Raw genomic sequence first — 17,238 nt, forward strand, 5'->3', positions numbered from 1 at the left:
CTACTAGAGTAGCTTTGCATGAACAACATTCTTGTTGGTGCAGCCCCTCAGCTCACCAAATTTCTTTTGACTGCCTTCTCAATTGTAAACAGAAGCTTTACAAACTGCAGTTGGGATATCTGATTATGGATGGTCATATCAGGCCGGCCCGCCCTGAGCCTGGTTCTGCTGGAGGTTTCTTCCTGTTAAAAGGGAGTTTTTCCTTCCCACTGTTGCCAAAGTGCTTGCTCATAGGGGGTCATATGATTGTTGGGTTTTTCTCTGTATGTGTTATTGTAGGATCGACCTTACAATAGAAAGCATCTTGAGGTGACTGTTGTTGTGATTTGACACTGTATTAAAAATTAAACTGAATATCAGGTTTGTGTATATGCAAAGCCAAGTCACAAGCATGAACTCATTATGTAAAATTGAAAAAAAAAAATGACGGAAAATAAAAAATGTTGACCTTTTAAAACCTACATGACTACTGAATTCTTCGACAGTTTTATGCAGACTTAACTCTTGACTTGAAATATTCAAACTGCAGCATATGCATTAGGTGTTAATGGAATTTTTACACAACAAGAAATTAATATATTTCGAAAAAGGTCAACACAACTCTGAAATCCTAGTGATTCATAGTTTCATAGGCTGGTTATCACTATAGAAACACCCCCAAGACAGTAAATCCTCCAAACAATGGCAGTCAATATCTCTCAAGAAAATAAAAAGGCTAACCTAAGCTGCTCCTGACCTGATAGAGGACCTCTACGAGCATCACCAGAGGCAGCAATCCAATGCAGCTATTGTATAAAACCACACAGGCTGATGGCACAACATAAGTAACCATCTCATCAGTAGACTAAACGTTCTAATATTCACAATAAACTGTGCTCCTGAGAATACGATATTGCCTGAATGGATGACCACCACGAGTGTAATTACTATCAAAATTAAGCGTTCCCAGTTTTCACAGGAAAATTAATATACAATATGTTTTTAGAAGTCCATTTAGGGAGCCAGAGACAGCGATTTCACCTGAAGCTAATGGAAAACACACCGTGTGTGGGAGGACTCCAGCTGAGCTTTTGGAAAGCTATCGCTTGCTGCTGAAGAAAACAGCGGGGCGATGCGGTGATGTTAAGAGTTCAATCGGTGGCCAAAAAGACCCGATGTGACGGTCACTGTGAACTGCGGCTGTCTCATGTGTGCAACCCCGGACGCCACTGGTCAGAGCAAATCAAACGGTAACACTACAGCAGCTCACTCCTCCAGCTCAGGGCTCTGCTTTATCGCAGCAAACACACAATCCACCCATCACTCTGTTCCAGTACACCTACAGACGTGCTTTGCCTCCCTCCCTCTTGTCATACAACACACAAAAAAGAGGTGAGAACCACAGCCCACATAAGAAGAGCAGGTGGGAGTACATTATCTGGAGTGAGAAACAATTCGTTCTGGCCATCTACTGCTTGTGTGCTAAAGTGATCTCCCTGAGTAGCAGCATATCAGCGGGCAGCAGTTATTGAGTGGGTGGCGGGCATTACACAACCTGGCTTCAGAACCTACACAAGCCACTCCAAAGGGCGCGCTCATTGAGCGAGTGAAATCCACTGTGATACAGACTGTCAGATCGTGTTTTGATTGAGATTGGATGATAACAATACCCCCGGTTTTAGCCCGCATTTATGAAAAACGCAATCTGTTCTAAACATCAATTTGAATGCAATATTGTGAAAGCTGCCATTAAAGTAAAGCAGCAAAACTAAATATTGAACATATTATATATATTTCAGTCAGATTTAGATTCATTTTGTCTGGATATAATACAAATAGTTCCCAACTATTAAAAAACATAACCCTTCACATCCATATCCATGGAGATTTGCTAATAATGGATTTTTTCTTGACAGTATTGACAAATATTATCAATGATGACCTCAGAAATCAAAGAAAGAAAAAAACCAAACCCTGAAAATGTCAATATTAATTTACTTCACATAGGGGGAAAAACAAAACACCTTTCCATGATCGGATTAGCCCCGACCAAAAGATCAGACAAAACTGTGGCTCCAAAACAGTCATCCCCACTGGATGACAGAGCAGGCTTTGGGGTGACCTTTGTAATGGTCTCACCACGATGGAAATAAATGTCCTAATCAAAACACATTCAAAAATAAATTACAGCTGACCCGTGTCAGAAGGACCCTTGTTTATACAATGTTTCTTCAAGCGGCTATCAGGATTGAGCTGAGGAGGACATCGAGGAATTCCAGCCTATGATTGAGTAGATCTTACAATGAAATGCACAGCATGGTTTCCCACACATATATTCTACATGGGCAGGTGATGTATACCACTGGCTTTGTAATTTACGTCTTTAGTGGATGAATTAGTGGAGGTTCAGTCACTGCTAATTAACTAGTTCTTTTCTTTACTGCGTTTCCTACTGGCGGGCTGTTTAAGCTGCTACTGAAGCAGTCCTTAATGTCATTAAGCTGTCTCAGGTCTCCCAGGATCAGACAGATGCCAACTGCACTATCCTAAACTGGAGTCAGCCAGAGTAATCCCTGTTTTATGCCGAGATCCAAAGCTGCACAGCAAAGCAGGGACTATTGTGACCAGCTGCAGTTCAAGCATTCACTGGATGAGGAACTTCTGCTTTCCTCCTCCATTTAGAGGGTGGAATCTTACCAAAGCCCAGTATATGTATATCAGTACATATTGAAACCTCAGCCATACTTCTTTAACTCTGTCTCCAGACCACTGAACCTAAGCTGCCCCTCTGTTGCTCATTTGCAATAAACATATGAGCAGCTTCATCTCTGCTCGGCCTCCCGTCTTTTTGTCAGTGCCACAATCTCCTAACCATACATCATAGCAGGTCTCACTACCCCGACACTCATCTCCACCCGCTCCACCCCTTGTACTCTCTTCACCTCTCTCGTGCACTGTTCGTTACTTTGGATAGCTGACACATATTTAAACTCCTCCAACTTCACCTTCCCACCTGTCTTCCTGTCATTCACACACATGTATTCTGTCTTGCCTACACTGACTACACAATAAATTCTCTTTTCAATTTAAAAGCATTGGAGTGCACCCAATACCTACTACTGCCATAAATACTATGCAGCTCTCTGGGAAACACTGCACTGCATGGCTTGCAGTAAACTTGTAGGATTGCTAATCTACAAAGAAAATATCTTCTAATTGTTTTTCGTGTTTACATTGGCTGTCACATTTTACAAAATAAAGCAGGGCCCATACGTACAAATACCATACATGCTATCCACCTTGCTCTAATGTCCATACAAGTGCATTTCTCATTATAAGACTGTTGCATAAGAACCTATTGGAAATATTCAACAACCTTGTAATGCTGCACAGAGCAAACACTTCACATTATGCGCATAAAACTGCCACTCTCACCAGGGTCTAGGAGGAGGCTTTTTAAGCTCTATACAGGAAATTCCACAACCAAGGTCTTAATATTTCCTGACCAACTATGCTTTGCAGATTTCTCGAATTTATTTCTAATCTTATCAAACACGAACAGCTAAAGGAAGATGCAGGGAAACTTAGAGCATTTTATACTCAGCTATGTAGTGTTACATCAACACACAACAAAAAGAATTAAAAGATCATTTGTTCAAGGAAACCATGACAGAGCCCCTGCGCAAAGTGGAGCTCACACACTGCAAATGTGTATGAATAGTTTAAAAGCTGGCTGTTGCCTGGTGATGTGGCTGTAGGAGCTCTATTGATGGGTGACTTGTGTGAAGGCCATGAGAGCAGCTTGTACTCAGTACACTAAGCCAGCACCGTTCATCACACACACACACCCCTCCCTTTCATGAAATACCCCACCTGCCATCTGGCCCAACAAGGAAGTAACTATGAGAGAGAGAGGTAGCTGACATGTCGTGGTGCTTTGCATCCATGATAAATATTTACATACTAATTCACTGACCATGTGTCATGTTGGAATTGGGAGGCCTGCTAACGCGGAGAGAGGCAGAGAGAAACAGCTCCTGACCGTGACACAGACAGTCAAAACATGGCAGGCAGAGAGGGAATGGGAGCAAAAACAAAGAAATGCTTATAGCAAACAGGAGTGCGCACGGAGAGGGAAACACAGCAGGCGCATGAGCACGCGCAACAGAGAAATCCTTGTCCAAGCCTACTGAGTGGGAGAGGGGTTGAGGCAGGGGTGTTGAGTGGGAGGGAAAGAACCGGTTCATCGCTGCACTCGTGTACACAAGTGCACCGAACGCGCACCGCTCCTCGGGATCTGTGGCTTGCACACGGAGGAGAAGCTGTCCACTGTTTCCATGTAACACAACAAAGAGAGGAGGCTTTCCTGGCAAATCCCTTATTTGAAGTGCTGTAAAATCTGAAACCAAAACATGTTAACTTGCACCAGATTTTAAAAAGGCGACTTGACCGGGGAAGGTCACCACTGGAGCATGTTTACACACAGGAATCCACCCTGCGATCAGATTAAGCCAGAAAATCGAATAAGGTTTATCCATGCTAGTTATCCAATTTGTCCCAGCACCACATTTTGTGTTTTTTGTTTTTAAACACCTAGAGCGTCAGATTTAAAATGGGTTAGGGTTAACCCCTAACCCTCTAACCCCTATTTAGACGCCCAGAGAATGAACTTGTGTTTAATTTTCACAAACAGCTGAATATGCACTTAGTTAGTTTTAGCTCAAACTGGAGGAATCTAGCTGTGTTCAACAACACATCTGTTAACCTTACAGCTCTCAGGTGCCTGCAAACACAAAGACAGACGTGGAAAACATGCAGTCTGTTTGCATCTTTTTGTTTACCTCAACTCTCTCGAACAGCAAGGGTTATCATAACGGTCTACATCCATTAAGACAAAACAATGAACAGCTTTTAAAAAAAAGGGGGTATTTGCATTTATGAATTTAAGTAAGTGCCATGCCTGCTAAATATGAACACAGGCCTCTCTGGATGATATTGTGGGAATGATCTCACATTAGGAAATGTTTGGTTGCCATAGATCCTATGAGTGTGTCTCTGCCTCTGATTACGACAACATCAAAGAAGCCTCATCAGAAAGTCTAATGGAGGAACAGGGCACTTGACCAGGAAGAAAAGACGACAATAGACGCGCTGGATTTGTGCATATGCATCAGCGAACCTCCCGCAGCAGCGTGTGACGGGGGTGAATGAGCTAAGCTTCAGTTACTAGCAGCTTTGAATGTAAAAGCTGTTAGCTAAACCAAGCAAATGAAATGAAAATGACATTTTTTCAAAACTACAATGACTAATAAGCGATTTTAAAACAACAACGATCGATGTGTCATACTACCTCTCTCCAAAGTTAGCAGATGTTTTCAATAACGTCCCTCTGCATTGCTTTGAGACTCAGCCTAGTAACTGAATGCAACACTGCTCGTTAGCTTTGCCAAATTGGATGAACTGAAACAGTGTTTCTTAAAAATACACTGCTCTAGTTATCGGCATGGCCCGCGTGTGGCTTGGTAAAACAGTGACTCAGTTAATTAGGAAAATTAAGTTTTATACTGCTGTAAACATTCAGCTCTCTCTTCCATTGTGTCGGTTTGATTTTAAAATCTTGTATCTGTATATTGTTTATACCTGCAAATAAATAAAACAAACAGTTATTGTAGGTTACTGTGAGCTGCCGTTTGTTTGGGAAGGTGGAATACTTGGAATACACAGTGCGAAACATGCTGGGAAGTGTCTGTAAGTGAATCATCATCTGTTGTTTGTTAAGGTAAATGATGATGAATGAGTCTGTTTCTTCTTATAGTTGTGGGCCGGTTCTAAGGTTTGCATTTTAGATATATGGAGCCTAAAAAAGACAAGAGAAAAAGTAAAAAGAAAAATGAATGTAGGTCATGATATGCAGGATTTTGTGGAATAAAGAGTATATGAGTGGTGTCCACCCAAGTGTTCCCTCTTGGAAAGGCTGTAGTTTGTGAGTCTAGACAAGCAGTTGCGTTTCGTCATTTCTGATCATCAATTAATCAATGATTCCCTTTTAAATTTCTATAAGTGCACAGTGACATCTTTGCATTAGACTATGAATATAAATCCTGAAAGTTTTGCAGACAAAAATAAATAGCTCAACAAATCTTCCATTATTGTCTAAAAATTATAACCCAAAAGACAAACTGGTGAGCCTTCTTCAGTAAATCTGCTGTTTCAAAAGATGTTGAAATGTGTTGCACACAACATAGCACACACCCATTTCAGTGCTGGCACAACCTACCTTGCCCACAGGTTAACTTTCACATGCACAATGTCGTTTTGCATTATTTACGTGACAGTCATGTCTTACTTTTCACTGTGCTTGGTTACAGCTTCCTGTCACTTTTGCAGCAGTAGAGAACAAATGAGTGACATACACCCTGGTGTCCAGTTTGGTAAAGTCGTAGGGCTGCAGCACTGGCTAGTTGCGGGTGACTGCATACAATCTTAGATGCATCAGCTGACTACTGAATAATTACTCTGACTACTATTTCTGGAGTGAAACAAAATTATTCACTTTTTATTGGTCGATTACTGGTTTGCAGTAACACATGCAGTATTTGAACCCTGACCTGTCACAGGAGCCTCAATGTCCAGCAGGTTCTTCTCTGAACGCAAGATTGCGGCGCCCTCTCCTATGAGCCTGAGCGCCACCGCCTCATCCACACGGCCCTCCTTGGTTAGGTGAGCTTTCAGCACGTCCACTTTGGGCTTCCCATCGCTGTCAAACACCTCTTTAGCTGTCAGTCGGTGACTGGGGGGGAAGGGGACAGCTGCAAGGGTTTAAAAAAAAAGTAGAAGAAGAAAATCATTAGAACTGATGTACTTTCATACCACGTTTACAGTGCTTTAATACACTTTTCATTGACAAAAGGCTTACAGCAATACACAGTTATTTCCACATCACTGAGAAAACTGCATTTAAGCTGTTTGATTAGAAGGTACTTTGTACCAGGGGATCGACTCCCTGCAGGAGAGGGAGTTTGCGCTCACTCCCATGCTTCCAGCCCACCCTCTGAGACAATTTACCTGATTGCTGCTATGATCTGTGAGTCATTCAATTTTCAATATTTATTACAGACACACACATTTTCTAGTTTACTTGGCAATATTCACGAGAAAAGAGACTGTATATTAAAAACGAGGCAGAGAACCAACACATCTTTATTTTATTAACATTAAAAGCTTGTGCTGCGAGGACAGAAACACCAGTGTATGCGGATGTGTGACGTGTAACCAACTCCATACTTCAGTGTGCTCTCTTTTATTGTGTTCGATTGAAACAACAGAGATATCATCTTCAGCCTGACAAGCATTTACTTATTTCTCAGCAACAGTTATTTATTTATTTTTAAAGAGTAAAATTGGGTTTATTCCTCAGAGTCTTGCAGCCACTGTGGAAATCAGACAATATCCAAATCCTCAACAAATCTCTGTAACTGTCAATTTCCATAATTAGTGGCTTATGAGGGATAGCTTTTCAGAGTAATTCAATGTTCCCCAGTAATTTGGAATCCTACTGATGCACTCGCAAGCTGCAATGCTATTTGCATGCATTTTAAATCAAAACAGGGATTTGCAGTCTAGGTCTAGTCTTCTTTTATTAAAAACGCTCTTCAAACTGGACTTCATATTATTGCGATGTTAGTAGCCTAATGCTTTTATTAAATGAAAGCTAAACATATTACTTACAATAAATGTACAAAATTACAGTTTTTTTCCTCCCCGCTTTTTTTCTTTTGCTCAATCGAACTGCTTCTAAGAGTTTAAAACATACATCATGCTCTTAGTCAGACTTCACATACAGCTTACAGGTGACTAATCCACAAAACCAGAAGAAAATACTGCTGAGCTAGTGTCTGTGTTTGTTGTATACATGTGTGGTGTGTACGTGTATTCCAGCATCCATCCTTCCTGAAGGTGACATCAGCGGTAATCAGGCCAGCACTTTATCTGTGTCACAGTGAGCTTTAGCAACAGATGACATTTGGGATCTCAGCTCCAGTTTCTAATGGGTCTATGTGGAAATTACAAATTTACTGGACTTGCACAGTTGCATCCTGGGTATTTTCAGCAATGCTATGTGTGTAAAAATGTAAAATCAGCAGGGTGAAAGAGACAGGATGTACAATTTCTGATAACTCACAACGCCACTTTAAAAATAGTAGTAAATTCAGAGGGGCACAACCCTGTGAGAGGGCGAATGTAAGAGTATTGTTTCTAATTGAAAAGATTCAGAGAAGGTTTAAATGTTTAGATATGGTTTGGTCTTGTCGCATCCACATATACATGTTAAAACTACACATGCATTTAACTCTTTCGTCTCATAACATCTGACGATCTCTCCTGGACCCCTAATTGACAACTTTTGACACCTGGGTATAGATCAATAAAGACATGGTTTGACGACCATTGGAATAGTTTCTGGGGTTTTCTGAGAGTAGCTGCAAGGAACGAGACAATCCTCACCAGCTACTGATGCAAATCCAGTCATTTCGGTCTATAAGCTAGCCTGAAACAGGAGGAGGCTCAGCTCAGAGCTTCAAGGTTTACTACTAGTAAGCTTTAACTCTTAACTAGTAAACAGCCAAACTGTTTTGGGGTATGATTAATCAGAATTTTAAATTGTTTTCAAAAATCATGGACAGTTCATCGTCACAATTCAAAAGCCAGCATTTGTGACGGCATGAGGGCATATTCGTTCACAAAGCATGGATATCTTGCACATCTGTGATGGCATCATCGACGTTTAACAATAAATACAGGTTTTCAGCAACATATGCAGTCAAAGGAAGGTCTTCCCTATTTCAGCAAGACAACACCAAAGCACATCCAGCATGTTTAATGCCAGCATGGCTCCATCTAAACTGGCATGTTTGCAGTACAGACCTGCCAGCATTGGAAAGTATGATGGCAGGAAAATACCGCAAAGGAGGTCGGACCTATTGCAGATTAAATCCGACACGAAGGATTGGGAAACGTTTTGTTTATTTTGAGTTAACACTTAAGAGGGCTGCTATAGGATGAGGTCATGCACCGCGGCCGTAAACACGTCCACGTCCTTCCTTATAAAAAAGGATCCTGCAATGATAGGACAACATTCGATGTGCTGTCTTTGTACTCATTTCAATGCGTTCCATTTTTATTCACTTTTTTAAAGGCGTCCCAACTTGCTTTTAGAAACACGAGCTATAAAAGCCCCCCAAAAAAGAGAAGCTGAAAGCTGTTTCTGATATCTGAAAGTTATAATTATGATGCTGGCAAGCTACACGGAAATAAGCTTTGTTCTACCTACCTGGCAATTATTTTCCCCATAAATGCTATTTTGAGAATCTGCGTGACATAACACAAGTTTTCCAACATCAAACATTTTAATGCAACTCATTCAGTTTCCTTTGTAAATTCAAACACGTAAAACCAAAATGTCTGAAGGAGGTGGATACCACAAAGTCACTTTAAGCCAAATAAATAGTTACGATGCTTGAAATAAATCTTGAATAATACAATACGATGTCTTTGCTCAGGTGTCAGGGGCATTTAGAGATTCCCCCATCTGAGAGTGATTTACCAGAGCCCCAGGTGTGAGCACCTGCTACGCAACTCTAGCCTTACTGCTTTTTGACTCCATGGTGCAGAAAGCACAGCCCCTTGAGTTGTTGAACAAATTGAGTGTTTACATTCATGTGAAGTGTTCTGAACTTGATAGAGGGCATTTTTCAACTGAGCAGCAAGCTTTTAAAAATGACAGCTAGGCCACGAATCTGCGACATGATTAGCTCTCAGATAATGATTGAGAAGCAGCACGAAAAAGAGTTTTTTTATTTGAAAAGTGCTACAAAATTTAAACATCACACCCCGAAATTCTTTCGGATGTCAAATTTCATACACAGGTACACGTTTTCAACTTAGATTTCAGGTAAATACAGAAAAACCTTTTACTTATAGCTGCCAATGTGACAACTTCTTATGCAAACTCTGTAAATTAAAGCCAGAAAAAGACAAAAGAATGACCAAAGCTGGCTTTCATGTTGGAGGGATACTTTTGGGGAATGAACCGCAGACTATAAGGATTAGGTGCTTTAATTGGCTAAACGTAATCCAACTGTCAAATGGGAGTAGAAAGTAAGGTGCTTAAATTATTTCCCTAATCCCACGCTGTTAGCCAATTAGGCAATGCAGGTAAACTCCCCAGGCTGTTTGCCACAACTGCGCTGCTGTTGAATTTGAACTGCATAAGAGGAAACAGAGCCATTTTTCTTTTTTCATTTGTGCAGGAAAAAAGAAAAACACTCTGATTATGAGGAATGACAGTTAGCGGCAGGACAAAGCCATAAATCATTCATGCGCAGAGTGACGTACGAAATCTGTGTAACAACATACCTGACGGTAAACATATTGAGCTTATGAGGAAACTACATGGGAAAACCCTGTACCTACCAGCTGCAATAGTTATTTGGTTCCTGTAGATAATAATTAATAGTAAGCCTGTCAGTGAAAGAAGTAGAACCCCCGACCCCCACCCCAAAATAACCAGTAACTGATGCAGTAACAATGGCAACCGGTGAGTTGATTTACAGACATTTTTGAGACTGATAGTCCCCAAACAGTGTAGCCACTGTGAATGTCGTGAGTGATCCCACTTCCCGCCGAAGTGACAGAACATGACGCACTCTAAAATCCAAACACCAAAGACATTATTCTGGAATAAAAATACGCTGTGTGAAAGCTGCAGGTGCTGGCATGCTAGCAGCCTCTTAACACATCACCCTTCCATTTCCTACAGTCATGACAATGGAAACACTGTGAACTTTCCCCTTGTGGAATTTCTAACAGCTCCCTTATTAACAAGAGTAACACCCACATCTGCCAAAACACTACATGGCACGTTGCAATGATCAGTTCCACACTCTTAAGAAGAATGTGTTACTCCCATTTCTTTAGGACATGATTTTCAGACACTGTTCATCTGATGCACATTTTTCATCTTAAAAACGGCCCAGCACTTCTTCTTTTGCCCTCCACTTGTCCAGTATCCTCAAGTTTTTTCAAAAACATGAAATGAGACATCCCAGGTTTTTGGGATTCCCAACATTTTACGGCAACCAAATTGTTATCTGTGACATTTTTCGTAGATTCAGCTAAAGAAACTGGAACAAACGATACGATTTGAAATCCCACTTGTGTGTGAAGTAAAACAGTTTTATTTTACTATTTCCAAATCTTTATATATCCAGTAGCGGTGTGCATTTTTTAGTATGAGCACACTTTTTGCCAAATGCAACGGTCTGATTGGTCAGATCTATTTATTTGGAAATATCGAGCTGATTTAAAAATTAATTTGAAAAAAATTGTAAAATAAAAACAATTACATTATGAACAGGTGACAAAAAATATTTGTAACGCATCCGGTGTGTAAAAGCATTAAGTCTGGTTCCTTGGAACCTAAACACAGAAATGAGGAGGGTCTCGAGGCTTTTGCACAGCAACGTATTAAAAAAAAAAGTAAATTGTCTAAAAAATAAATAAATAAAAAACAACTCCATAAAGAAATACATTAAAAAAAAATCTAACATTTATTGTTCTTTCATGAAAAAGAAACAAGAATAAATAATGGTGTCAGATATTGCATTATATAATCATTATTTGAAGTAATTAGCTATTCCAAGTCTAAAAGAACCACACGGCAAAAATCTCTCTGATCCTTTTCCTCCCAAACCCAGCCTTCATCAGCGGTATCGGGGCTTTCCCCAGACAGCAGCTGTTGATTGTTGCAAATAATCTTGTGCATCTATTCTTCTTTTCTTACAATGCTTTATAGCCGTGAGAGCATAAACTGACCTGCGGCGATGTGCCTGAAACCCAAGTATGAGTCAGAAATGGTCTCCATTAGCCGTTCACTTTTGCCTTCATTAATTTTAACATTTCTCTGTTCTCTTCTGTTATGTAACAGGGAAATTGCACTGCAGCCTCAAATCTGGCATGAGAAAGAAAGGATGAGAGAGCGAGAGAGAGTCAGGTTTTATTTTTAATTTAAAAAATATAAAACGCAAAAAGAAATCTGGAGTCCGACTTCACTTTCCATGGTAATTTGTCTCAGATTAGTATTATAGTTTCCAAGCTAGCCGTTCATCAGGCATTTCATTGTAAGCCTAATAGACCTCTAAATGACTGAAGTGTGTATAAAATAAATTTAAAACTACAGTCAGGTTCACACAAACGGTATGATTTCATGTACCTCGGGTTTTAAAGTCATCCAGCTTTAGATCGTCGACCCCCGCAGCCACCTTCGTGCATGCAGCAATCATGATATAACTACACACCGCATAGCAGACATGCAGGTGTGAATTTTGAGAAAATCGGCACCACGGGGTGCAGTGCAGCATAAACTGCTGAGAAGCAGTGGGAAGATAGGCAGCTGGAAATTGTGAGGTTGGTGTAGTTCACCGCTAAGGCAGTCTTTTGGAGGAATGAGACAGCGGGAGGTGCGCAGTCATACGCTGTTGGACAGATCAGCTTAATTGGAGAAAGAGAGACAGACTGCTGCAGAGCTCACCAATTCCACCAATTCCACGTCCACAACCACTTTGGCATAGCACAGCATCTTACCAGCCGATGCTAAACTGAACCCCACAGAAACAGCTGACATGGCACGATGCAGCAACGGCCCTCCCCGAGTGTGGGCGAGACTTGGGTTGTCATTTCCCACATCAAACCATCCGGGCCCCTTCCACCAGACAAGCCACAGCACCGGCATTTTCCCCTCCCTTAAGACTCAGTGGAAATCTCAGCATGACAAAAGAGAGCCAAGTCAGAACAAAGATTCAGGAAACTGTTTGTGAGTGCAACAGAAGGTCAGTTCATACAAAGTATAGAATAACAGAGTTCATTTGACTGCACAGCCAGACGTTATTATGCAAAAGGCGGTGCGGTGTCGGATCTAAAGCGCGATACCGATCTATAACTTTGCTTCCTTACCCGCACAAAGCAGCACTGACTACTTGCCAGATCCATTTGCCTTTTTGAATGACGGTACAGTGCTCTTTATCCCGAGGCAAGGTAAATAGCTGCCAGCGCGAGCAAGATCTCTGTGTAATGCATCAAGTGGAAACTCACTATCTGATCAAATGGTACATAAATACCAGCACCAGGTAAGACACAAAACCAAAGTGGAGTGCAGCAGTATGTTTAAAAAAGAAAAAACAGAAATGCATCCAGCTGCACAACGTGAGATCACGCTTTGAATGCTACACTGCAGTTGCAATATCTGCATTTGAGATTAACCTGCTATCGACAGTGCAGATTTTTTGGTTTGTTACTATCCCCCAGTTGGAAGCCTGTTAGTGATGAAGGATCCACTGCACGTCTTGTATGCATAGAGGACGACTGCCAAGTGTTGAAGGGGCACAGAGTGTGCAACTCACTCTCCACTGATAGTCAGGGTTTGTTAATTAAATTACGTAACAACACTGAATTAGAGTGGGGTAGGAGTCCAGGATGAACAGAATGCATGAGCTTCTGTAGGCGGTAGGAAACAAAGGACATACTGTACAGCAGAAAACACCTCAACTTCACGTCATTTAGAAGCTGTTTTATTACTCCGTTATTACACAGTTCGGCCCATTCGGAAGCTGGTTAACAGACATGCATACTGCACAAAGATTGAGACCCTGATTTACTAACAACAAAGAACTGCAGCACTTTAAGCACACCACAAATTACTTTCGCAAGGTGAGAAATGATCTACAATAACCCATCTTTCGCACACAGGTTGCAGTGTGATGTCTGCAAGTCACAGATGAGACTGCTGTATTTAACAGCTCCGTGTCTCTGTAACCCACCTGTAAAGCCTAAGACACAGTAAATCAATAATTCATAAGTCTGCGCTCCTAAGATTCGATATCTTTTATTAAGCTAACACAACATAGATTTTAGCTGCAGAATGACCCAAATGTCAGTCCACAGTAATAATGGAGTATATTTTTTTTTATTACAAAAAGGATTTCAAAAAGAATATTAAATCGGCTACTGGCAAGAAATATAAGGACATAATGACACTTGGCTGATCTAGGTAGCCTTTTAAAAATTCCTTAATGGAATCTGCTGCTATGTGGGTGATGAGAAGTTTCTAGACTGCAATTCTTCTTTTCTTACCAAAACATGGTCGTTTATCAGCTGCTTATGCTGAAAACTGCAAAAACTAAATCCAGAAGCCGGATATTTATACGCCGGTCGACTTTATCTACTACCACTATATTATAAATCTTAATATGATGCTATATAAAGATCATGTAATGTTAGAACTCTGTTCAGTGAGGACTTTAGAAGGCCCGTGGGCTTCAGGTTTAACGGTGGTGGAAAGTGGTGTGAACCTCTTTGCTACATATGGCTATGAACCCAGGCGAAACACAACATTTAGCACAGCATAGCTTTGAAGTTCAATGATACAAGTCTGCTGATTATATCTGTGTGTCATTATGGAGGTGTAGGCGTTACTTTTGGTTGGCTGAGGCAGGAAGGAGAGCAGGGCCAATAGCGCTCACTTTCCCAGAGAGGGAGAGTACGAGAAAGAGAAGCTGCATCAGATAAAATACTATACAGACCCATGCAACAACAAGAGGTGGGTGGGGCAAGCAGAGCAGTCAACAAAAACTCAGGGGGCTGGCATCTCATCCCATGGAGATCGCCCAGCAGGTATTAAAGATTTCTAATGTTAACAAATGAGCAATGACTCCATTAAATTAATAATTTGGACTCCCGTACTGCTTAATGTGTCCCCTGCAATTAATAACACATTTCCGAACATTAGCAAAATGGTGTCTTTGCTTCCCTCAATTCATTCATTTAAATTAACAGCAGGTCAGCAGAATTAGGAGAAATTACACACAACTGTGTATAGAGTCCAGTCAGGGAGGAAAAGCACTCAAACTGTGCCTCGTTACAAACAGGTCCTGGAGCTGTGATCTTACTGCATTTAAATTAACATTAATTTCATGCGTTAATAGGACCACTTTTCGCTGGTCATCCGTGGCGCACAAAAGCCACGGTTTGATCAATTTAAAAATAAACTGGGGCTGATTAGCAGCAATCTAAATCGAGCTCTTTGTTAAGTCGAGTCTGAACGCAGCAAGCAGACATGTCATGTTTTGGCTCTATTTTATCTTTGCATAACAAGCTTTTAAATCAACGAGATTATCCCGTACACATCTACTTCTCTTTCCTTCAGTCAGTAGCTACAGCATGGAGGTCAGTGTCATAACCAACCAAAGCTGCAAAGACCCCAACTTTGTGCTTTATTGCTTCCAGGGTGCCATTACTGCACTTTAAAGTGCTGCTGACCATCATCATCTGCTGCAGAGAAAAGAGCTTTTAAATCGCGTCGACAAACAGGAGAGATATTAGATAAAAGTGAGTAAAGGGGTTGCCAGGGAAACAGTGCTGTAGAGTCTCGGTATTAATCTTTCATCCATCAAAATATTGGCTTAAAAATGAATTGCTGGCAGCATGTTACGTTCTCCACAGAGTCGATAAAGCTCTGGAAATTATATATATATATATTCATGCTTAAAAATGACATGCTAGAAAAATGCGGCGAACACAAACAGGAGCGCGACGGTGGATCTGACGGCCGTTCAATGCAGTGGCATGTTTGTCCATCTGCACAGGAGGTCTCATCAGCGACAGTTATCGAGGTATGCTCATTATTAAGACAGGTTGTGTACTAATAAGCCGGCCACACACCCCAAACCTGCATTCGTCCTGCCATTTCTGTCAGGGTTATCAAAGACCATCCAGCTCTGACAGAAAATAGCCCTGAGCAGTGTTTTAGAGACCTGGGCAACAGCGAAGTCCGCATGAGTGACAAGTGAACGTTGGTCCTGCTGTCGCCTCAACAGGTTTTAGATGAGAAATGCAGAAAACATTTGCAGAAGTAGGTGATCAAAATGCACCGGTACTCAGACAGCACTTAGTCAGCCTAAGTCTCTGATTAATTAGTGAGGTTAGGGCTGGAGCGTGGGAGGCTGACGTGGGTGAATGTAGGGGTGGAGATATATATATATATATATATATATATATATATATATATATATATATATATATATATATATATATATATATATATATATATATATATATATGCATGCATGCATGTAAGGATGGATAGAAAGGAGCAGGCAGTAGATACTGAGATGGGGTGGGGGATGGGGGTCAACAGGCAGTTTGAGGGATCTCCTACTGCAGCTTTTTTTGGTAGTGGTTGGGTGTGTGGTAAGCCGTCAGTGGAGCAGTGGATCAATGACACAGTGAGAGGCCACCAGGGATCTAGATCATGGCTGGAAAATGACTTCAGTTATTTGGAGCTGGACTGGGGGAAGGGCATGAGTCAGGGAGAGTGAAAGATAAGTCAATGAAATAACAATGGATGAAAAAAAAGAAAAAGAAGAAAAGAGCATTTGCCAATCTTTAAAAAAAATCTATTCACCAAGTCACAGTCCAATAATGGGAGGTCCCTGTGTATTTGCACAATTTATTACCTACAGTAAATTATGAGCCGCACCCTGATAAAACAGTTCAACGTCTAGAAAGCTATACAGTCACAGTGAAAGAGCCAGCATTAAGCCAAGGGCCCAGGTGTAAGTAAAATGCTTTTAACACTTCTTACAGGGAATCTGAACATCATGGTTTTTGCTACAAGTATTATATCGGACAATATATTTAGAAATGTATTTTTTTTATTTTGTCCTTGGTCTTCCTCCCTCTACCTTGGGATTTACATAATCGTATCAGATTATTTTGAACATCAAGCTAGAGCAGGATCTGCATAAACGTCTAATTTTTACATTTTCCAACTCATTTTTTTGAGTGATGTACTTAAGTTATTTATTTTTGATTCAAAACTTCTTGTTTCTGTTCAAATGTTCACATTTTGTAATCGTACGGTGTATATAATTACATTCATGTGTGTATTAGCAGGTAAATCCTACTTTTTTTTGCAATCACAACTAATCACAGCAATGACCTGTTTTTTTTTAATTTGATAAGAAACCTACTGAGACAAATGTACTCAAATTTGAAAAATTTAAATCAAACTGCAGAGTTGTTCTTTATTTTAATAACACAATGTGCCTTTCTGTGCTGACATGGGGCTCAACATCAAGCCAGCAACCCACTGCACGCATGGACTCACTAATCTAACACGAAGGTAAATAAAACTTAACCTAAGCA

At 40.8% G+C, this 17,238-nt stretch overlaps 1 protein-coding gene across 4 annotated transcripts in view; it reads right to left on the minus strand.

The window, feature by feature from the left end:
• Positions 1 to 17,238, minus strand: part of LOC308412096 (protein phosphatase 3 catalytic subunit alpha) — a 66,203-nt gene that overhangs the window by 32,468 nt on the left and 16,497 nt on the right. For all 4 annotated transcript variants that reach the window (XM_080906189.1, XM_080906190.1, XM_080906191.1 and 1 more), the window contains exon 2: positions 6,588 to 6,788. In XM_080906189.1, coding sequence (XP_080762315.1) covers positions 6,588 to 6,788 — 201 coding nt within the window. The remainder of the gene's footprint in view (positions 1 to 6,587; positions 6,789 to 17,238) is intronic.

This window comes from Rhamphochromis sp. 'chilingali', assembly GCF_963969265.1.
Source record: "Rhamphochromis sp. 'chilingali' genome assembly, chromosome: 1".
NCBI classification, from domain to species: Eukaryota; Metazoa; Chordata; class Actinopteri; order Cichliformes; family Cichlidae; genus Rhamphochromis; species Rhamphochromis sp. 'chilingali'.